Raw genomic sequence first — 23,073 nt, forward strand, 5'->3', positions numbered from 1 at the left:
CAAAGGCTGCGGCAGATTATGACTCATGGTGCTACACACACACTCACACCCTCTGCAGGGTTCGGTGCAGAAAAGAACATTCCCTCATTATAGCAGCAGTTCAAAGACGGAGAGGGAATGCAGCGCTGTTACTATGGTTCTACTGGCTGCAAGCCTGGAACATCACACCGCCTTCCCTTAGAGTAGCTCACTGCCCATTAGGGCTGCAAATCACACACACAACCATGACCTTGCCAAAAATCATGCCATGTAGTTGGAAGTTGGGCTTCCATTAAATGTTCTTTCCCAGTCTCAGGATGAAGCTTCTGACCCGCCGCATTGACGGAGCCACAGAAATCCCCAAACCAGCCATGTCCACAGGTTGAGGCTGCAATTACAACGTTTCGTTGTCTGTTTCAGCGCTCGTCGTGTGCAATGATAATCTTCATTCCATTTATGCAAACAACCAGTGACACCTACGCCTGCAGAGTCTGGCACAACAGAGGGTCTGTAATTCCCTCCACCCACGCCAGTTCATGAGCAAAGTTGGGCCGAAAAGAGCCACGTTGGGAGCTTTAAAGAAACAAGGCATCAGCCGCAGCTGCTAAGACTGCGTTAACTTGCGTCTTCCTTCCTCCAACCCGCCGTCAGCACCTGCCCGCCCAGATGAAATTGACCCTGGCCTTTGAAGTCTTTGATCCACGCCACCATCTCCGCCCCACCCTCTGCATCTTGAATGCAGCTTCCTGCAACGAGTGAGTCCCAAAATTCGAGCTGGGAGATTTTCGTTATGATTCAGAAAGCCCCAGACGTTTGCGTCACGTTAAGCCTGCGGATTGTATCTTTTGGGAAGTGCTCATCCGTCATGGGAGGAGGTTCCCATCTGCTCAAGGCTCTGCCTTCCAAGGGACACCTTGCTGTTTAGGATTAGGGAGTTTAGCAGGAGAGAGGTTCTTGCTATAAAGGGAGCTGGAATGGAGAAGTATTAGAACAAGTAGCTCAACTTTAGCCGCTACTCATTTTTCAGAAACTTTGCATTCCAGGAAGAGAGAGAAAGCATAATAAGAGAGTCGAGCCTTTTCTATTTGGCCTTTATAATTCACCATCCATCATTATCCCCTCTTCATGCTGAATGACAGACTACAGCGCTCTGAGACGGACGAAAACAAAGAGGTGTGACACGTAGCGAGCTCCGTATTCCAACACCACTTTTGTCAGAGCTTCAGTGTGTGATTAATATGCTGACTTCAGCCATAGAAGGAGTGCACATGGAGGGCAGAGCTGGCGTCTATAGAGGTGCGTATATGTATATATACTGTATATATATACATGTTCTGACGCCTGGGGTAGAGTATCCTGCATTCCTCTGATTCAGCCTGAACACTTGAGGTCTCTTGCTGTCAAAGCCTCCCTCTGAACCCCCACCTCCCGTATCCTGCTGTATCCCTGCATGTCAGAGAACGTGCTCGGGATGGGTTTGTAGATCAGCTGCAGGATTTGTGACCTGGACGCACGTCCCCGCATCAGCCATGTAAATTCAAGGAAGCGAGAAGGTGGCCCTGAAGAAGGGGTCTGAGGTTCATCTCTGCATCCTGGTCAGGGTAACCTGTGTGGTGCCTTTAGGGTCCTCTCTAAACCTCTAAAGGTTTGCCTGAAAGTTGACCTAAATGACATAATAACCGTGTGTGTGTGTGTGTATTTTCTTTGTTTCAGATGCTTTCCTGTGTATTTACATGTTGTGTATTTTGGCTCCAGAACTGTGGGAGTGACTTTATCATCCAGCAACAACAACAAAAACAGTACCGTGTGTCCCAAGGGACATGGACCCTGAAAGTCTCCCTTCGGTTCTCACGAGCCCCACACCCCGTCAGTAGACTGTCTTGGTTCCTATGATTTTTACACAGTGTTGCTACAAATAAACCTTCTAAATCACTGTTTAATCACAATGTTACTATAAAATGGCAGCGTAATTGCACGCAGGGGCCACATCAACTTATTCGACAGCTGGTCCTGGCTTGGTCTCTAATCAGGATCGAAACCGTGAATGTCAGAGGATGATAATTACACACGTTTTCTGTCCAAGTATGTTAAATGAGCATCCAATGAGACTTTAGGCACTATCTTTAAAATCTAATTACTTTCAACTCACATATGCAGCAATTAGCAGTGCATAACCACCACCACCCCCCCACTGTGTGTGTGGGTTGTGTGTGGGGGGGCAGGAATAGCTGACTGGGAGGAATAACAGGAAAACATAAGTCGTGTTTTGAAGTCACGATGAGTGACGCTTTACTGTTGCCAATCTTATGAAGCAAATAGAAAAATAAGTGATTTATTGTTTGTTTAAGACAAACAACCCAAACAGGGTGGACGCTGTGTAACTTCCACTCCTAACAACTCATATTCTTGGTGTTCAATGAATAATAATGCAGAAAAGAAACATTACAGGGAGACAAAGTGAGAGTTCGGACATGTGTGTGTGTTCCAAAGTTCTTCTGATTCCAAAACTGCTTTATAATCACAGAACAACGATTGAAATGTTCAACACAGCTTCACTTCATCTGGAATGCTGGGCAGATTAAATGTTCTGCAGCCAACAGCAGACTATGTGGCATCGGCTGATGACAGACAAAAGATTTCAGCTCCACGTCATGAATCCTTGGCAACAAGACAAAGGCTAGAATAGCACTGAAAGAAAAGTTTAATAGATCCGTAGATCGGTGGAGTTCAAACACATAGCAGAAGAATCGCTTGGCTGACAAATGGATGCCAACGGTATCAAACTATTGCATCTTGGTTCTCCAAGGCATGGAACACACACACGCACACACACATGCTCACACACACATGCTCACACACACATGGAATGTTATGAGGTGTTGTCACTGGTGCCTGCACAGATCAGAGGATAGAAGGCAACAATTCCCAAGGTGGAGAGATGAGAGGAAAGAGGAGAAAGATGAGAGATCTTTGCTCCTGAGAACAATTGAATTGTGTCTCTCGAAGCCTTCATGCACGTTGCAGGCCTCCTGCAGAGAGACAGGAGCTAGCTCCTCTTCACCCAAAGGTACTTTGAAAAGCAGGTTTAGATTAATAAACAGGTTTAGATTAATACACAGGTTTAGATTAATAGACAGATTTCCTCAATGTCAGTAAAAGCATCAGTGGTGAATGTCACTGCTTTCCGTGAGCAAATAAACTGCTAAATGAGTAAAATGCTAATTTCTATGCTTCCAGTAAAAGCCGGCTTTGCGAATCAGCTTGAAGATTTTATGAGTCTGACAGGCAAGGTTTCAAGACACCCCTGGGCTCTACCATGAAACTAAGCCCCACAACCAATCACACAAGTCCAACACGTGTTTGGCAGGTCTCGGTTTAGCGGAAATCTCAACATCTCTGCTGGAAATCAGGAAAAAGAAACGTTTGGAGGATATTGAGGGTTTCAGCATGACAATTCCAGTTGGAGTTGCTCTCGCCTGTCTGCTACATGTGCACATTTCACAGCGGGGCCAGCAGCTTTGTCTGTAACCATGGAAACTTCAAACATGTAGCACTGACACCTGCAGAAAAACCTGAAATACTGTATATAAATTGTATAAATTTGGAACTTGTCATGTGACTGTGAATTTACAGAGTTTATCAGTGTTTCGTAGATCAGATGGTTCCTCGCTCCTTCAGCCAGAATCTTGCGACGCCACCCGAGTTGAGTTCCACGTGTTGCCCAAGCACAACTTGAGCTGTTTACTTTAAGCCTGTTTACTTTGTCCACCCAGACGTCCCTCTGCCTTTCTCAACCCAGCAGTCTTGTGGTTAGGAGTGTGCTGCATCAGCAACAATCACCCAGCATAACAGCTCCATGAATCAGTCAGACCTCCACTGTGATTTAGTAAATGCCAGAACACTCAGCCTTCCACCTGTTCTGGTGTGGTAATGGTACCGGAGTCATTTGGCTCGGTTAGAAAAAAAATGTTCATTTATTTGTAATTCAGTTTGCTTCTCACGGGTACTCTTAATTGCAGTCTGTAACTGATTTAGGACTTAAGAAATATTGAACCACAATGTAATTCACTGTTCCCTAAATTAGGGCCTTTAAAAGTTTTATTAGCAACTGCAATTATTCTGTAAGACCACTAGGGGCAATAGAAAGTCCTGGAATTAACCTTAAAAGATAGAAAATGCAGAGCAAAAATTCCACTAAGACTGTACAATCACATTGTATCCCTGGCAATGGATGCCAAATAACCTTCAAGACAACTTTTTACAAAAAAAAAAAAAGTTTTCAAGGCTTCACTCCAGAAAACTTCTTCCCCACATATGAAAATGGGTGTAGCAAAACTTGTGTGCAAACACGTGTAAGTTTTTAGGGACCACCACAGCCTTCTGCATCCATACATCAACGGTGTGTGGGAAACTTCTGTGACTGTGTCCTCCAAGAGTACACGGGGAAATAAAGGGGCCAGTATAAACAATGGAGCGACTCCCTTGGCTTGCTTTAATGACTGAGATAAAGGATGTCATCCCTCACACACCAGCAGCCTGCTTCCTCTTCTCGTCCAACCAGAAAGTGGGAAGGATGCACTTAAGCCTTGGCAATGTCAGAGCACATCTTATCTCACCAATGAAGCCTCTTGAATGGATTTAGATTAAAGTGAGAGAGGGCAAACACAAAGAGAGGGCGCTCTGGTGCAGCGGGGTCATTTTCCCTCTGTGAACAGACACTGCTCCTCCTCCTCCTCCTCCTCTTCCTACCTCACATGTTTATGTACTCACAGTGCTGTAAAACCTTCTCCCTGCCCCGAGATGCTGGCTGGCATGAAAAACAGGAGCCCGGTCTAAAATTCTCTTGCAGATTTCCAGCACTGCATCCAGTCATTTGCCCACATCTCTTTTTTTTTTTACTTTCCCCCTTTTGTTGGATTACTGTCAGCCTCCTTAAATCGCTTCTCAATTCTCTCTAGCCTTTGACCCCGCAACCTTTTTTTCCCCTGCTCTTCCACCCGCTGTTTTCCTCCTCCTGTGGTAGTCAGTGAGACGGATGGTCTGGCCACACTGACCAGTAAAAAGCAGACCTTTTCCTCTATCATTTAGTCAGTCTGTCTGTTATACAACTCAGAATGGTACAGGCCAAAACCTCCGCAAGCCACAAGCTTCCACTTATGGGGAGGACTGGATTTGCCATGTGACCCTCTGAAGACTGGGTGATCTGTTCGTGAAGTCTTTTTAATTCAAAGGTTTGCAGCTACTGCAACATGGATCATATTAACACGCTCAAACTAAATGCTGATATAATCACAAATCTCGTTTTTACGGATGCTTGAAGCTTTCAAAAGATTGTCAGAAGTTGCGTATCATACATACAGACGTGCTTTTTGTGGTGTATAAGGAGATTTGCATGGTAATTAGCTTTAAGATGGTGTGTTTCTCATTAGCAAAATTGTGCTTTTGTTTTCAAATTCTGGAATCTGGATGTTGTGTTTACTTACAGAGACTCAAAATCAGGATGGTGGCGAGCTGGTACTCAGAGAAAACAAAGTCGTCAGATTAAATAACCACCAATAATTCAGATTGAAATCTCCCTACATGGTCTGTTTACACATATTCACACCTTCAGGATTTGCAACTGAAGCATGTGTCTGTAAACTCAGACGTGCCATTAAACACAACTTAATGCAAGCCAGGCGTCATCTGCTCCCAATGCGAGAGACCACAACAGAAAGAGAGAGAAGTGTTGAAAGAGGAGTAAAAAGCAGAAATAAAATGATTTTCAGCCTTTCTGGCTTCAAACCCAGGGCAGAGGGGCCTCCGTGCCATGACTAATGCCACAGTTAGTTAGCATTTTCCTTTTTATTTCACTCATTTGTTCCCTCTTTTTCTCCTGGCAAATGTACTGACAGTGGAGGAATGTCTGCTTCAGATTCTTAAGTGTGTATGTGTGTGTGTGTGTGTGTGTGTGTGTGTGTGTGTGTGTGTGCATGCTGTGTGGTGACAAAGAGAGCCAGTGTGCAAGGCAGAGCACAATCTTCCACAAAGGAAAGCTATTGCCTCATCGCACACAAATACACACAAATTCCAGGCCAAACGCGACGTGGTGACATTCAGACCCAGCCGACCAATCGGCACGCTCACAGCCGTGCCACAATGGACCCAACCACCGAACAGCACGGGAAGGTCTCTGAATCAGTTTCTGACTTCCATTCATACGCGGACTCCTTTCTGTGTGTCTCTTTAATCTCCCTTTTCAAGTTTTCTGTCATCTCCAAGAGTTTTACTCGTATTTTTCACAATGTAAAGCTCAATTTAAACGGATGGGTCAGGTAGTCAATGCTAATCCAGCCTTTCCTCTTGAGATGGACCACGTCTACGGTTTGCCACAAACCGCAGGATGTAAACCAACAGGTGAACCTCTCCGCTTTCTTTTTGATCGTTCGCCCCCAGCACTGCTGAAAAATGCAAAACACTGATTCTGAGCAGAGGGGCAGGAGCTCGGTGGAGCACGTACGTGCTGCAACGCACCTCCCTGCCCCGTCCCCGAAGACACACACACACTCCTCACAAACACGCTCACACTTTCCCTGTCACGTCTTCATTTTTAGCAGCCTGCGGTGTAAGGTGGAATATGAGACGACCACCCACACACTCACACTCACTCACAAACAGGGGCGCTGCTGGGAAATGAATGGCTGAATCAGAAAAAAATGCCAAGAGGATGCTTAATACAATAGTGCCTTGTGCAGTGCAGATGAGTAATTCAAGGGGTTTTGGTGTGTGTGTGTGTGTGTGTGTGTGTGTGTGTGTGTGTGTGTGTGTGTGTGTGTGCGTGCCTCGCTGGGCAGGGTGGCACATAAATCACCCTCTGAATCAATTAGAGCGCATAAACGAGAGGTGTCCTAAAGCAGCCTGCATACAGTTTCATGGTGACTTAATTACAAAAACACACACCGCACCCTCGGAACACACACAATCACTCGGAGCAGACAGACAGTCACACAGACAGACAAAAACACCCACATAATTCAGATGCGAATGAGTCATAATTACACATGACAGTAATCCAAAAATGAAACATAATTCTAAATTTTGCGTCTCCTTGGGGACGTCTTTTAATCCCACAGTGACGGAACTGTTATTCATTTTCCAGCATCATCGGGGAGTTTACCTTCTGTTCCAACAAGGTGTGTGTGTGCCGACTCCAGGCCAAACACACCTCTGTTAGTCTGCCGCTGTTGTGTAACTTTGCTCTTGTGCTTTATTCTGCAGGTCTGTGCCGGCGTTGCAGATTTGTCCCATCTGTTTTCTTTAGAGAGCCTGGTATTTTTCCAACATCGGTGCTCCCTCATTAACAAAACCACTGAAAACTGGCACCCGCAGCCGATTGTGTTCTACCATGAATGAGCCCCACATTAATTGTATGTTTAGATATTGCCGCCTGCTGATTTCAAGTTTGCCATAAACATCCTTTTGTAAGATCAAATGCTAAAAGAAACCCAAATATATTAACTAACCGCACCTGTAGTTATACAGTAGCAGGAGTTAGAAAATGTTTGACAACAGCCACATTGTCAACAACACCGTCACGTCCGCCGATGCACACCCTCAACAAGGGCTTTTTGTTGCAAACTTGGCCAAATGTGATAAACCCCTGATGACATCCTCAAGGTTAGACACTGAGTCCAGCCAACATGTGTCTGCACGGCCGAGCAAGTTTCCAGTAACGTGTGACGGAACGCTGTTGCTGGGCTGTGCTGTCCCTCTGCACCTGTGTGTGACCTGGAGATTAATGCCACCCGGGAACAACACGCATCTGCGAAAAGACGCACAACCGCGAGGGGTTTGTGGAAAACTTTGGCAAGTCGAAGCAGGATGCAGTCTTAAACATCAATTTGAGCTGCAAAAGCAACAATCTGAGAGGCTGGTTGGGTGAACGCTAACCACGTGGCGTCTCTCTCTTTCTCTGTCTCAAGCATGACTTTACTAATTTCTCCCCTGTGACTTGAGACTCTTGGGTACGTTTAGACAGATAAAGCTGCTTTCACACCATTACAGCAGCCAATTGTATCACTACATCCACAGAGAGGAGGAAAATCAAACGTAACCTTTAGCTCTGCAGCGCAGGTTAGGTATTATTCATCGGCTCCACAAGGAGTAATGTTGCCGTGGTTCTATCTCATTTAAGGTCAAGAGATGGCACTATGAAGATGAAGCCCCGCCCCCATGCATCACCTTCATGCCAGCAGCTCATTCATTTGCTATCTTCAACAAATCTGTGCTCAAATGTTGAGAAATAATCAAAATAAAGGAAGTCTGGTATAGAATCCAAAGAAAAGAAAGCGCGGTTTACATTCTCAGTATGTCTGAGCTTACATTAAAACTCCTGCGCATGCGTGTGCAAAGTCAGCTGCTTTTTTATTGGCCCAAATGGACAGAAGAATGACGGCAGCAACACAGAACTTGCATTCTTCGCAGGAAAAATGCTCGCAATTAAGTCCGATCTTAAGACAACCTTAAAATGGTCAGTTAAGCTGTGAAATAGGGCGCAAGTTCTGCGGTTTTGATAAGATGTTAAAATTGCCTTTTCCAGAAAATACGTGCCCATTCACCCCCCCCCCCCCCCCAAACTTCCACATTCCCCATAGTTCATGCAGAAGTGTCCCTGGCCTTCCAAGGCTCGGTATGGCTGGCGAGGGTCAGATTACAGCACACAAGATCCTCACACACACACACACACACACACACACACACACACACACACACAATTGACATTTTTAAGCATCTATCATCTTGGTGACACATCCATGAGCATGAGCAACAAGAGAGCTCTCATTTGTTGATCTTTTAGCGAAACCCTGCGTGACTCATGCGTGTCACTCTGCACCATCTATAAGTAGCAGAAAAAGAATGTCCATACAACGGAAAGACAATCTGTCCGGGAGAGGGACAATCCCAGCGGAGGGGGCAGAGCTCACCTCTGGCAATGAAAAAACTGCCATGAGAGGAGGACAAAACGAATGAGCTCTTCAACAATGAAAACAATCACATACCTGGAGCCATAGGATCACACAAAAAAGGACCAAAGATGACAAACACGTGTACACACTCAGGAGAGGCTGAACTCTGATGACGAATCTTGCGTAAACGTTGACTTCACCGAGGGTAAAGAGGGTAAGAATCTCCCCCCGGCCCAACTTCACGGCTGCTCAAAGTCGCTTTATTTACGGACCAATGAAATAGAACCGATTCTGTGCTAATAAGCAGCAGCAGCCTTGTGAAGCGGGACATCAAAGAGGGGAGATCAATATGAGCGCTGTTAAAAGGAAATATGTTAATCTGATTGAAGATGTCGCTCAAGTGTGTTTGTGTGTTGCGTCTATTCTGGGAGAATTCCAGAGGGGAGACCCTGTGACTGACCCCCAGCTCAGAGGATCTGTTAGGATATCACCACCCAGTTGCACAAGCTCGCACACACACCTACACACGCACGCAGAAGCAAACAAATCATTAAATGACACCCTGATCATCTTCATTTATGCATAAAGATTAAAACAAGAGGTGCATTACCTAGTTATATGCATGAAAACAGCCTTTCTTGTCACACATGCGCAGATTTAAGAATAAAGCTACACTTTATTCAGAGCGAATTTCAAATCTCACACAATCTATGGATATCAAGAGTCTCGTGCGCTCTCCATTTTTACTGCGCAGCATCCAAACAGCAGCAACACGCACGAGTTTGCGTCAAGGAAATCTCAACATTAGGTGGGATTTTAAAAGCCCCGACATATATCAGGCACATAAGTGGATCTCTGTCGTGTTGAGTGGATGTTTGACTGCCGGGACGGACGGACGGACCCGTTTCCACCCGACAAGGATCCAAACTCCAAACTTCCTGTGACACAACAGGAGGATCCCTTACTTTCTTGCGCGAGAGATCGCGAGCGGCTCCGCGCGCACGGCTCGGCGCGAGCCACCACCAACACCAAACACGCCCTTATTTAATAAAACGATGAAAACCAAACTGCGGGTGGCGCAAATGCGATGGCCCGAAAAGGCGCAGGAGAAGGACGCGAAGGCGCGGTAAAGTTTTCCAAGTGGAAGAAGAGAAAAGGGCCATTACGACACCATCCCTTACCTCTTTTCTCCTTCCCTCACTCCTCTTCCAGCCAAACTGTCACGACGAGCTCCGCCACAAACCGCGAATCGAGCAGCAGGGAACAGCGCCGACATCCAGCCACTGCCCGCGAGTGCGTGTGTGTGCGTGTGTCTGCGAGTGTGACAGCTCATGGAGAGAATGAGCAAAGAGAGGAGAACCGGGGAACTTAGGGGGAGTTCCCGTTAAACAGGGAGGCGGGGCGGGGGCTCCTGGAGAGTGACAGTCAGGCTCCCAGCCTGCGGAGCACCAAGCTAACATCCACATAATGTACCGGCGTCTATATTACGCTTCATTTTCACTTTAATCTTCTTAATTATTATTGTTCCTTTGACCTATATTGCAGTACGATTTATTGGGGAAGAGGTAAGGATGGACACTTTTTAGGACAAGGAATTACTGGTACCATTGTGTGGGCAGAGAGCCGATGCCCGCTCATAAAGATCGATGAATTTTTCTTTCCTGAGGAGCAAGATATTTATAAAATTATTGATGTGGGTCCTTCTCTGTTGCTCCATCCTGTTTCTGCAGAAGCCAGAAGCAGATCTAAATGCAAACCTGCCATCTTAAAACCCCTGAATGCCAGAAAGACAACAAATATCAGAGATCTTATAAGAGGATGCTGGAGTGTCCCACCATCATGTTCTTATAACCCCCTGAAAAAAATAAGGGAAGAAATCAGGCCCCTGTCTGATTACTAAATATATCCACAATGACAAAGCTCTAGATTGGAGATACTTAAGAACCCTGTCATGGAAAAATTTGTCTTGCTCCCCTGATGCCCTTGGAAAGGAGAGGCTTTGTGAACAGGCATTGAATCCTTGAAATCTTGCTATCTTCCCCTACAGAATGTGACTGATGTGCACCACTTTATAGAAAGACTTCCACTGTATAATGAAGTCCTGCTAAATGCATGATATAAGCAGCAAACACATGGTGTCTGCATGGTGTAATATCCTCCATAGTAGTGTGTGTATGTGTGCGTGTTTGTGGTGTGTGTGTGTGTGTGAGAGAGAGAGAAAGTGAAAGAGAGAGAGACACCCCTAGATTCATAACTATGACTCATAAAAATGAGGCAGCAGGTTTAGATTAACCATACCGAGGACTCCTCTGCTCAAAAATCTATGTTTCTATGGAGACCAAGCAGTCGACTGCACTGCACAGACTGCGGATCATGATGGAATTTTTAAAAAGGATCACTAGCAGGGTAGGCAGAAATAGCACTGGTCTGTCAGCATAGTAGAAAATACCAGAGTCTGAGTAGAATCATTAGAAATGGAACTTTCTCCCAGCGCTCCTCTGCAGCACGGCGGCACCGAAGCTTGCATTTTTATGAAGGTCGTCGGTGGCTCCACCTATTTATCAGAGGGAATCTTATCTGTGGCTCCATCAGGGAGGGCCCTGCTCTCTCCAGTGCCTGCATGTACTTGGCACAGTTGGAGAAGAAACTGGCGGCAACATGAACAAAGACCATGATGATGTTCTACACTTATTTTAGACAAGAACATCAAGTTCCTGGCGCAGAGGAGTGTAATAGTGTTGCTTTAAAGACTGCTGGGCAATTATCCTTCCTCCTCCCTGTTGCAGAAAAATGATGCAAAAGCCTGTCTATGCTACACATGCATTTATAATTAGAGCTACACAGTCAATAAGGGTTCATTGGGGTCCTGAGTATTTCCATCACTATAGGGAGGGTGATGAGGAAGCCGGCGTGGCTGGATGGTGGAACTCAGACCGCAGTTAGTTGAGACAAGGAGGAAAAAACAGCTAAAATGGGACACGCAGTAGTCTGCAGCCGCATCGTGGCAGTGTGAAGTTACGGCGTCGATGAGTGGGAGTGGAACCTGTTGACAAGCGATGTGGTGTGGAGTCATTTCGAAGGATATCAGTGTTTTACACGCACCTCCAAAAGCCGCTGCGGCATCTCTCACGTAACACCGACTGTCACACGATCTGCATTCAAACAGGAAGTGCATTTATCTCCATCTCTGGAGCCCAAAAGTATCAATTTCTGTCCGCCACATAAAGAGGGGCACAAAAACAGCTTCAGCACCGGTAAGAAATTTCCTTAAACGTTTTCCACCTTTTACGTAACAGGTCTCTGATGGCAGCGCCAGGACCAGTACACTTTTACCCTCCGTCTAATTTTGTTTAGCCCGTTGGGCAATAATGGAGCCACGCTACCACACACGCTGCAACAGTTGGAGGAAAGCTTAACGCCGTCGAGTTTGGAAAAATTAATAGAGAATCTTGCGTATTTCGGGCATTTCTGTAGTTTGGTGAAAGCAGATCAAAATTGCTGGTTCTAAGCCTAGATCCCAGACCCATTCCAGGCTTCCAGGCCCAGGTTGCACAGCTGTGCACCACTCACCTGCTCCGCCACAACCCCCTACACTAAAATACAGAGACCCTCCCAGCACAGCTCCCTAAAACCTTTCAAGAGAGTTTGGAAAAATCTATTTCTGATGAGATCATGAGTCGTACGCTGACTCACAAATCAAAAGAGATGGCCGGAGGAACACATGGGTGCTGACAGGTCCTGACAAAATAGAGCAGGGAGCATCCATCACCACCGCGCACACCGACAATAGCCTGTGCACACGCCCGCTGCACATGCGCGCTGGCTTTAAGGAAGACAACACCTCTGTGCGAGCTTCTGCTGAAAGCTACTAACGGCAGAAATACAGCTTCACATGTCAACACGAGGACAAAGAGGGAAGCTCTCGTGCACTTTCAGGCACGCCGCCTCCCTGAGCCGGAATTTTAAAACTGACTGCACGTGCATGGTTAGAGTGTGAGTCTGATTTGTAGCGCGCCGGTCTCTGCAGAGGAAGGTCAGCAAGGGAGGGGGGCATCTAAACTGCCTGGTTGCTCAGGTCAGAATCCAGCCAGGTCCGGTACAGAAGATCCTAAAAAGCTGAAAGTCACCTTCGCTGTATGTCCAATTATCTGCCTGCTTATCTGTGAATCTGCTCTGGCATCAGTCACACCCCTGCGCCGCCCCAACAGCTGCTTCATGTCAACGTCACTTTGCAGCAGCAGCTGAGGAGGTGGGGGGGCACTGTTCAGCACCCTTGGTTCTGGTGGAGGGGAGCCTTCAGGAGGGGGTTGGGGTCTTTTTTTTAATGCTGCCAGAACATCAGGATCCCATTAGGACCAGAGAGAGGCTGAAGGGGGACAGGGCGGCGGCAGAGTGCGCCAGAGAGGAAGTTGGAGAATGCAAGTCTGCCCGTGTTCACGGGTTTATTTGTGGCTGCTGTGGTGAGTCATGTGATCCACGAGGACGATCCCGTCCTCCTGTCTCTGCAGAAGTTTGCACGAATGTTGTGAAGGCCACGCAACAGCGTACCACTGTCCTCATGCATGGAGAGGTCAAAGGTCACCGCCCGCAGATCGCATCACACCCCATAGGTGCTTGACTCTGCCTCGGGTGGTGGGAGGTGCAGCCCGGGGAGGCTGAAGCTTTACCGTCTCCACATCGGTCACGGTATTCCCAGAAGACCAGTGGAAACTGGCTTCCTGTAATTCTGCGTGAGTCGAGGGTGGAAAGTCATAGTTGGAGGTGGTGGTCCGGAATTTAGCGGAAAATTGGAGAAACTTTTGAACCTCCGACAAGTGAGATGTCTAAGAACACTTCCACACCGCAGAGGATCAGAGCTGTCCTCGCTTTGCATTTTAAAGATTTTAAGGCAATCCTGAAGTTTGTGTTGACTTTAGCCCCCATATTTATGACTGTCTTTGTGGTTTTGTTTCTCCACTTCTGCTGAGACACTGTTGTGCTCAGTTACAGAGATTATTTGGAGTTATTTTTGTCTCTGACAACACCATCCCAAGAGTCCCTCCCTGGAATGGCTGAAGATCTGGACATGTTTTCTCTACCAGATGCTCTCAAGCATGATGGGAAGGCCTTGTAATCCTTCTCCTAATGAGTGAAAACATATTCTTTCTCAACCCTCCTGTTTCATATCTTTATCCCAGCGGGTAACACAAACATTGGCCAGCGTTAAAGATGAAATACAGCATCCAATACAACGGATACATGTGTGTGAGTGTGTGTGTGTGTGTGTGTGTGTGTGTGTGTGTGTGTGTGTGTGTGTGTGTGTGTGTGTGTGTGTGTGTGTGTGTGTGTGTCTGTGGTCCTGCACATCAAAATAGCATGACAAAACATGGCCTTTAAAGCACATATGTACCATTTGGGGACGTCTTTTGGTAAGAATGTTGAGTGCACCATGACAGTGTGTGAAAACCCTTCTGAAAGGGTCAACAATCATCAGCTGTAGTGCTAATGATTAAAAACACAAGCACTCCTGTGCAAAGTGATATTTGCACAAAGTATGCAGCCATATAAGCACACATAAAAGTATTTAAGTATTAAAAATAGCATGACGTGATGCTCTGCGGGTGTGTTTAATCCCATTTTTTGCCTCTTGGTAGTTTTATCTGGAGGTTTTTCTTCTTTAAAACAAGCCTCAGAATATGATGAATTGAAGCATGAAAGTGAATTAGCTGCACTGATTCCATCTGCACTGCTTCACCAGGGTTGGAAATCCAATAAATTCTCCCTGTTTGCTTTGAATGGCACTTCCTGCCAGCTGCGGCGTGGCTGTCGTCTACCTGCCCTCCTGTTAGGGTTTAGGAGGAACGCTTTCCCGCTCAGCTGCAGCGCGGCATCACAACCGGGTTTCTGCCTCTGCTTGTGTCACCAGAAGTCGTGGCTGACGTTCTGCGGCATCTGTCACCGGGGCCGGGAATCCTTTGGCTCTTCGGGTTCTTTAGTTGTGTTCCTCGGGACACTCCTGGTTGGTATTTGGGGCCAGAGCACATTTGCTTCCTGGGGGGGTGCTCCATCCATCAGGATTAGCAGAGGGAGGCCATAACAGAGCAGCAACAATCAATCACGGGCAGTACGCGGAGGCACGTATGATATATGACATCAGCATTTACAGTTTTAAGCTTCGCCCTGATGCCTTCGGCCCTGCCTGCTGAGAGGAGGCAGGATTGATGGTCTCCTTGATGGAGTTCAAAGGACGTATAGGCTGACTGTCCTCTGCAACTGTGGTGAAGGTAGGTTTGCTGCAGCGTTGACAGGTGTGACGGATACTTTTCAGACTACAAAAGCCAACAAATATGTGTCAGAACCTGCACGACATGATTGCAACTTCAAGTCTGGCCAGGCCTCGATCCGACCCCAAACAGAGAGAACAGTTCATAAAGTTGCTCCGGTCGATTAAATCAAAGGTAGAATAAATAAATAACTTACAGCTAAACACACAAGATCAGACAAGAGGGAGAAGTTGACACTAAGAACAAACACACAAAGGAAAGTAAACAGTCTGGCACGGAAGGGAAGGAGGAAACAGTTCATACGCAGCAGGAAGAGGGCGGAGCCTATTACACAGGTGGGTAGAATGAACACAGGAGGGAAGATGAACACACAACCAAAGACAGACTGAGACACCAGAAAACACTCAACGTTAACGTATGTGAAATAGCCACAGCTATAGGTTCGTTATTATGGAAAAGCTTCACTACACACTCTTGGATCTGCTCCCTCTGACCTTTTCCTTGGATTTAAACCTCTCTCTGGTCTGTCAGGAGTTGGAACCGACACGGTCTGGTGGTCCAGCCACTGTGTTTTGGAACAGCCTGTGTTTGTTTTACATGCTAACACAGAGCCACAAGGGACACGATGTTCATTTAAATGTTAAATTATGGGAAGACAGGGTGCAATAAATAGCCCAGATAGGAAGAGTGAGCCTCTTCACACCCTCAACACGATTGGCAGCGTGTGCTGCTCTGTGACCTGGATTCAGACCAGTTTGAAACCAGTTACAGGGGCGATGACTTCAGTGGGCAGTGATGCGTGCAGTGTAATTGCAATGCCATGTGTTTGAAATTGGCGGCTTGGTTTCTTTAATAATGTTGCTCTGTGCACTGAGTTTTATCCAATTAAATAATCTTTCCCAGATTCGAATTCAAAACAAGAAAGCCTTTGCCAAATAGTTACTGTAATTGATTAGTTGCGCCCTGTCAAAATTGCACTTTTTCAGAAGATTGAACAGCTAAAAACAGCTTTGAAACAGAGGCACCACCAGAGGAGCAGCGATCAATGCTGTGACAATGAGCTGTTTCTATTTTCAACAACATGCACTCTTAATGGTTTCCAGTAAGTAGTCCATTATTGATGAGGATTAATCTTTTTTACCAACACGTGTCACAAAGCCCCCCCCCCCCAACAACGTCCTGCATTGACATGTTGACTTTTAATTTGTCTTACATCAGTATTTCAGTACGAAGGCAACTCTCTCCCTCTCTTTGCCTTGATTCTCTAATCGGATTCATAGTCAAGAATGTGACGGCTCAAATAGTGAGTATTAGTTTTGGGTGTAAATCCCGATATGCGGGGAAATGAGCCACTTCTACACTCTTCGTTGATTTATGTGTAAATATCATGTCTCTCTGATGGATTAGACTTTAACGAATGATATAGTAGTGATTTTTTGGCATCTAAGAAAATGTAATTAGCCATAGTCACAAATCTACAGTTTTTGACACTCATTTTTCATGCTGTGTAAAACCATGACGCAATTAGATATATTGTGGACACAGAAACTAACTTGCTTTGCGGCTGTGGCTGAGCACAACCGAGTCGGCAGCTCTACGCTGCCACCCTGTGGTCATTTTGAACAACTACTGCCTGTTAAATGAGGCTGTCGATTAAAAACTTCAATTCCCAGAGGTACATTCGGTTACGTCAGAGACGTCAAATTAATATAAGAATTTTCCCAGAGAAACGTTTTATTAAGAAATATCCTGTAGAGGGCGACAAACAACAAACATGCCCGATTGATGTGCCGAATATAAAGAAATCAGAATCTACGGGGATTCCTACCTACGATGTTTTGATTGTTGTTGGGGTTGTTTGTTTTTATAAATAAATGAAACAAATATAAATCTGGTTATATAAACTGTTTTACACATTATTGACTTCCTTTTGGGAAAGATGGTGCACTTAAATACATAGTAGTAAAAATAAACTATTATAGTAAAAAAGAAATGCTGTAAAATTTTTGTAGTAGCTTTGGAAAATATCTCTAGATTAGCTTGGATATGATTTATATTATCAATGATCAAATCAAAATGGTCTGTATATAGTCTGTTACCATCAAAATTCTCTAGATGCTTTATATAATCCCAGGGCCTGACCCCTAACAAGCAACAGGAAGAAACCTTAAGCAGGACCAAGCTCATAATGGGAGGGTGGAAGAGAGGAGAAGGGCATACAAATAGGCATTACCTATTTAATTTAATAAACGTAAAGTTTAAACATACTTTTCAAATTGTCATGGCGACGTTTTGTCAAAAATGACACATACAAATCCTGCATCGGCTCTTATAGGTCTCCCACATGAGGTCGGCGCATAAACGCGGTCCGCAGCGCGCATGCGCACAACCGCCGCTGGCGTTCAGCGCCAGCTGTCTGTGCTCAAAGGTCGTATAGCTGTGATTCATGTTACATCGTTGTTATTTCAACCACAGTCAGCACCTCCAGAAAGAAATACAAAATACCAGGTACGATATTGAAAAGATAATAGATTTTTTTTTATATACGTATAAAAATGCTGTATGAAACGTAATGAATTTGTCCTTCCGCTCACTTTTGTCTCTATTTCATCAGTATTCTCCTCGCACTAATAATACAAATTCGATGAAGACGCAATCTAGCGACTTTTTGGAGAGCCAATAGCGACTTTCCTTACTGAGGAGTTGGCAACGCGGTGCGGAGTGAGATCAGAGCAGGAGAGATTATCCAGCCTGTGGGAGCCATCATGCGGCCTCTGCCTGTCTTTGTTACCGTGTTATTAACGGCGGCGCTCGCCTATTACATCTACATCCCGCTGCCGGACGCCATCCAGGAGCCGTGGCGGCTGATGATGCTGGATGCTGCGCTGAGGACCACCATGACCCTGGTGAGCTTGGATTTGACTGTAGCAGTAGGAGACAGGTGTCATTCTGCAGGTGTTAAACTACAGAGCTGCTCTGGACTGCAGAGGCTTTTGTTTTCGTTTTTAATAACAGTTGCGTTCAGTAAAGACAGGCTTTGAATTTTGAACGCCACACAGCTTAACCTGCAGCACAAGTGCACGCGCAGACTTCCACTTTCAACCTTTTTAATGAGAGATTTAGTAGCATTTTTCCCCCCAGGGTTGATGATTTAAAAAAAATTAAAAAACCTACATCCTCGAGACATTCATGTTGTGAAATTACACATAATCAAATGAATAAACTCACTGTAATTGGGTACAGATGAATATTATCTATTAGAACAAGGAAACAAAATAAGAAAACAAAAAAATCTATATATAAAACGGAATTTCAAAATTCTGATTGTCATTGAATCCCACATGTGATGTTTAGGCGCAGCAGAAATCCGTGAATAGCGCGTTAATGGACCTGACCCTGTCAGGGTTGAGGGTCAAAAGTAAATGATTCATCACGTCCTGAATTTTTCACGGCAGCGCACAGTATTCAGGGTTAATGACACCCAGCAGCTTTTTCACCAGGCGTCACGTCAAGAGTTTATTCAGCCCTTGGTGTTCACCTTTGTTCTACTTCCTAATGTAGGTGAAAAGCAACACAGCTGCTGTCGCTGTTTTATTACCTGTGTGGAAGCTGGCTAACAGTTACATTCATTTACTGTCTCTTTTTTTCACTTTTCGAATTTGAAGTTGAAGAAAAAAGAAAAAAAATCACAGAAATATACACGACCCTTCTTTATTGTGGCTGACTGGCAATAATCCGCTTCGTCCCCCCTCCCTCCTCCTTTGACCCCAGGCCGCGGTCAAGTCCTGGCTCGGCCTGGGCCACTACATCCACACCATCAGGCGGTCCACCGAAGGCATGGAGAGCATCCTCCGGCCAGGGTCCAGCGGAGGAGGGGTCACCCCCGGGGTCAGGGTCAGTGATGTCACTTTTGCTGGGGTCCCTGTCCGCGTCTACGAGCCGCTGGCTGGCGGGGACGGTCATCTGCGGAGAGGTTTGGTGTTTCTCCACGGCGGGGGCTGGGCCCTCGGCAGCGGCAGTGAGTGGAAAGAACGCACAAGTGTGTAGTTGCTCATTTAGACAGTGTTCTTACGACTGTTCCGCCTCCCTCGCACCATCAGAGAAAGGGTCATACGACATGGTCAACCGCATGCTGTCCGATGAGCTCAACACTGTCGTGGTCTCCGTTGAGTAAGTACGCCCCCTCCTGGTGCAGCTTCAGGTAAAATGGTGGAATCACCCTTTAGCTAAATAGGAAGTGGGTATATTTCCCTCGGAGGACCACGGAATTTTACAATAAAGCACATCAAAGCCAGTAAATGGCGCCAGCAGATGCCCGATGAAGCCGGAGCGTCTCACGCTGCTGTCTGTGTAGGTATCGCCTGTATCCAGAGGTGCACTTCCCTGTGCAGTATCTGGACTGTCTGGCTGCTGCCAAGCACTTCTTGTCCCCGGAGGTTCTGTCCAGGTACGAAGTCGACCCCGAGCGCGTCGGCATGGCCGGCGACAGTGCTGGAGGGAACCTGGCCGCCGCCGTCGTCCAAGAGGTAGGACGCATGGAAGACACTCTGGACACGCAAGGAGAGACAATGGGCTTTGTGTGTCTTTCCAGATTTCGAGCGATGACGGCGTTAGCGTGAAATTCAGCGTCCAGGCGTTGATCTACCCGGTGCTGCAGGCCTTGGATTTCAACACGCCGTCCTACCTGCAGAACCAGCACATCCCCATCCTGTACCGTCCACTCATGGTGCGCTTCTGGCTGCAGTACCTGAGCGCGGACCTCTCGCTGGAGTCCCAGTGTCTGGAGAACAACCACAGCTCCTTGGACCACCCTGACATTAGCCCGGAGGTGAGAGCTCGCCTGGACTGGACCGTCCTCCTGGCGCCGAAGTACAGGAAGAAGCACAAACCTGTGATCGTGGACAAAGGTTCTCCTGGGAAAACGGTCCAACTGCCTGGGCTGCTGGACGTGAGGGCTTCGCCGCTGTTGGCTGGTCCGGAAGTGCTGGCCAAGTGCCCCCGGACTTACATCCTCACGTGCGAGTTTGACGTGTTGAGGGACGACGGACTGATGTACGCACGCCGCCTTCAGGACGCAGGGGTGGAGGTCACCAACGACCACTACGGGGACGGCTTCCACGGCTGTTTCAGCTTCGCTGTATGGCCTTTTGACTTTGACCTGGGGAAGAGAGCAGTCAGGGCTTACCTGAACTGGCTCAAGGACAACTTATGAGCGTGCCCACAAGACGCGAGACGGTAATCTGTTCACGTGATCTGAGCTCAGGAACTTCATGTAGCTGCAGAGATTTGTATGCCCAGAGATTCTGCAGCAGAGGGTGGAAATACTTCTAAATCCTTTAAAATTCCTGTACCAGAACCAAAAGCTTCTATCTCTGCCACGCAGCCTATGCAAATCAAAACCACTAGAGGGGGGTGTTTCCCCACAACTGAGGGCGCTCGATGGCACTTAAACGCTTTAAAGCTCAGACCTGCAACTTACTTCATCAACATCTTCACCAGTGGGGCTCCGGGTCTAACCTAAAACCCACATTATATTAACTTTGCGTGGCGTTCATGCTAACCCCGAGCGCTGGTGGACTTTAACAGCACCATCTTAGGCTAATGGAATTTCCTTTGTGTTGCCTCAATGATCAATTAAGTTGGTTTGCTGCTACATTTAAGTCTTCTGTGTTTACAGTCTCTAATTTTATAAAACAGCAGTAATTTTTGGGTTCCTTTTCCACGTTTGTACCACATGGATTGATTATTTGTTCATTCAAATGCAGATGGTAATAAATCCACAGCGTTCACACTTGTTTCCAGGACTTTTGAGGGCCGTCACCATGTTTTCTGCCACCATGGTTTGCTTGATACTTCAAAGTGCTGTTGGGAGTCAATTCCGATCCCTGTTTTGAGAATCTTTTTTTTTTTTTTAAATCATTTCTCAGTGATGTTTCCTGTTTCCCAGGCAACGGGACCCCGTGCAACTTTCGGTCACTGCAGAACAACTTGCAATTAATCTGCGAAGCTCTATGAGGATAATTTCCAGCTTCTTCCAAAAGTTTATAAAATGCAGCTTATTTGAAGACGCCAACTCATGGAGGAAACATTTCCTTTATTGTGGACTTCAAATACAGCCGGTCTAACAGTTTCAAGATGCCTCCACCAAGCCCGACGCGCAGCAGTGAGGATTTTTGCATTACTAGAAAGCAGAGACACGTTTATTCCATCAGCCTGGAAGCAACCTAAACTCCACCATAGACATAAATTTACCAGCAGTAACTCACAATTAATAAAATACCTAATTAAGTTGTTGAGTGCTGCTTTTATCACTCTGCTTTGGTCGGACATGGATTTAGTGACTGGGAACTCGCAACATTTTCTTTCCCTTTCCAAGCCGATATTTTGACAGGCCACAGTCTTTAAAGCTGATTAAACGTAAATTCTAAGCATTCTATCAATGGCGTTGATGGTGTTCCAAAATGAGTGAATGAAAACTCAAAAATACAGTTTAAATTTTAAGGGAAGCTTTTCCAGCTGTACTCTCTCACCAAAGGCCCGGAGGGCAGGGGGCGGCAGGTTAACAAGGCACAGGTGAGCATGATCAGCTCAGTGGAGGGAAGTAAATCAGGAAAACAGGAAGTGTTCAGCACAGAGGAAGTAACAAAAGTGACAGACTTTGGCCCACCAGGCTCTCCGATGGAGCTCTGAGGAGTTCAGAACTCTCCCCATGTGCCACGTTCACATAGTTTCCTATCAGGGAGACACCCTTCCACTGACACGCTGGAGAATGTCTGCGAGCATTGTGCTGCTCTGGCACTTTTTCAGCTCCTGCCTTTGTGTTATATGTAAGACAAAGAGGTGTCGTCATGCTCACGCTGGGATTTAGGGAAATTCCACAGCTTTTGGAAGAGGGCAAGAGAGAGGAAGTCAAACAATTGCGCTGCCACACTCACACATTCTTTTAACCTCGCAGCTGAAGGCCTGGAGATGCCTTCAGGTGATTTCTGTCGTTTACTGTTTTGACCCTCTCTTTCTGGCTGGCGGGTCAGATCTCTTGATCCCTTGTTCCCTTCCCAATGAGCGGATTCCACACCGAGTGTGCGAGGGAATCCCCTGCAGCCCACCTCATTTCTTGGCCTGGAATAATTTACTTTGCAGGCTGTTTTTTCCTTCCAACAGCAGAGTCAATGCCAGCAAAATGAACATTAAGATGAATATTACATTTACTACTCAAAATTCTCTCTTCGGAATCTCTTAAAAGTTGTAATACAACTGAGATTCTTTAGCAACTTACTTTTCTAAAATCTTTATGCAGTTTTTTTGCATTTCTTTTGGATTTAAAGAGACATTCTTAAAGGATTACAACATAGAAGAAGTGTCTCTGCTGTTTACTGGTCACATGTCTAACAGCTTTAAATGGAAAGTTATCTTAGATGTTCTAATCTAGATGTTCTAATCTAGATGTTCTAATCTAAGATGACTGGCTTAATGATGGATATAAGAGCAGGACCCTCCATCTCACTCGCCATCAGTCTCGCCAAGATGGACTGTTTTCTCAACATGTCAAGCGGTGCCTTTAAAATGTTCAAACATCGGGAGGTTTGAAGCCAGTCAGGACCTGTTCTGGTGTTTGACAGAGTTCTTCGTCGGTGACCGATTTGGCCCGAGAGTCATAAATGACAAGAACAATCGTCACGACATCTGCAGAAATGATCAAACACGCCATAAAATGCTGCCATCCCTGCGTATAAATGCTGTAAAGCTGTGTTGCTGTCTCTCTGTTGGGCACTTCGCCATGGGAGTGGAGACAGACGCTTCTCTCAGGGTGTCGTCTTCCCCCCTGAGGCCCTCTCCAGATCTCACACACCTTCTCCCTGACAGCTCTGGGAATTGGCTGCCGGAAT

At 46.2% G+C, this 23,073-nt stretch overlaps 2 protein-coding genes across 3 annotated transcripts in view; one reads left to right on the plus strand and one right to left on the minus strand.

The window, feature by feature from the left end:
* Positions 1-10,308, minus strand: part of ppp2r3a (protein phosphatase 2, regulatory subunit B'', alpha) — a 34,755-nt gene extending 24,447 nt beyond the window's left edge. For both annotated transcript variants that reach the window (XM_057058873.1, XM_057058874.1), the window contains exon 1: positions 10,106-10,308. The gene's annotated coding sequence lies outside the window, so the exon portion shown is untranslated. The remainder of the gene's footprint in view (positions 1-10,105) is intronic.
* Positions 10,309-17,543: 7,235 nt separating this feature from the next.
* On the plus strand, positions 17,544-20,976 carry nceh1a (neutral cholesterol ester hydrolase 1a). Its single transcript, XM_057059552.1, has 6 exons — positions 17,544-17,695; positions 17,802-18,093; positions 18,959-19,205; positions 19,288-19,357; positions 19,542-19,713; positions 19,779-20,976. The coding sequence occupies exons 2-6, from the start codon at positions 17,953-17,955 to the stop codon at positions 20,397-20,399; spliced, it is 1,251 nt and encodes a 416-aa protein (XP_056915532.1). The 5' UTR covers positions 17,544-17,695; positions 17,802-17,952; the 3' UTR covers positions 20,400-20,976.
* The last annotated feature ends 2,097 nt before the right edge of the window (positions 20,977-23,073 follow it).

This window comes from Takifugu flavidus, chromosome 16 (genome assembly GCF_003711565.1).
Source record: "Takifugu flavidus isolate HTHZ2018 chromosome 16, ASM371156v2, whole genome shotgun sequence".
Lineage (NCBI taxonomy): Eukaryota > Metazoa > Chordata > Actinopteri > Tetraodontiformes > Tetraodontidae > Takifugu > Takifugu flavidus.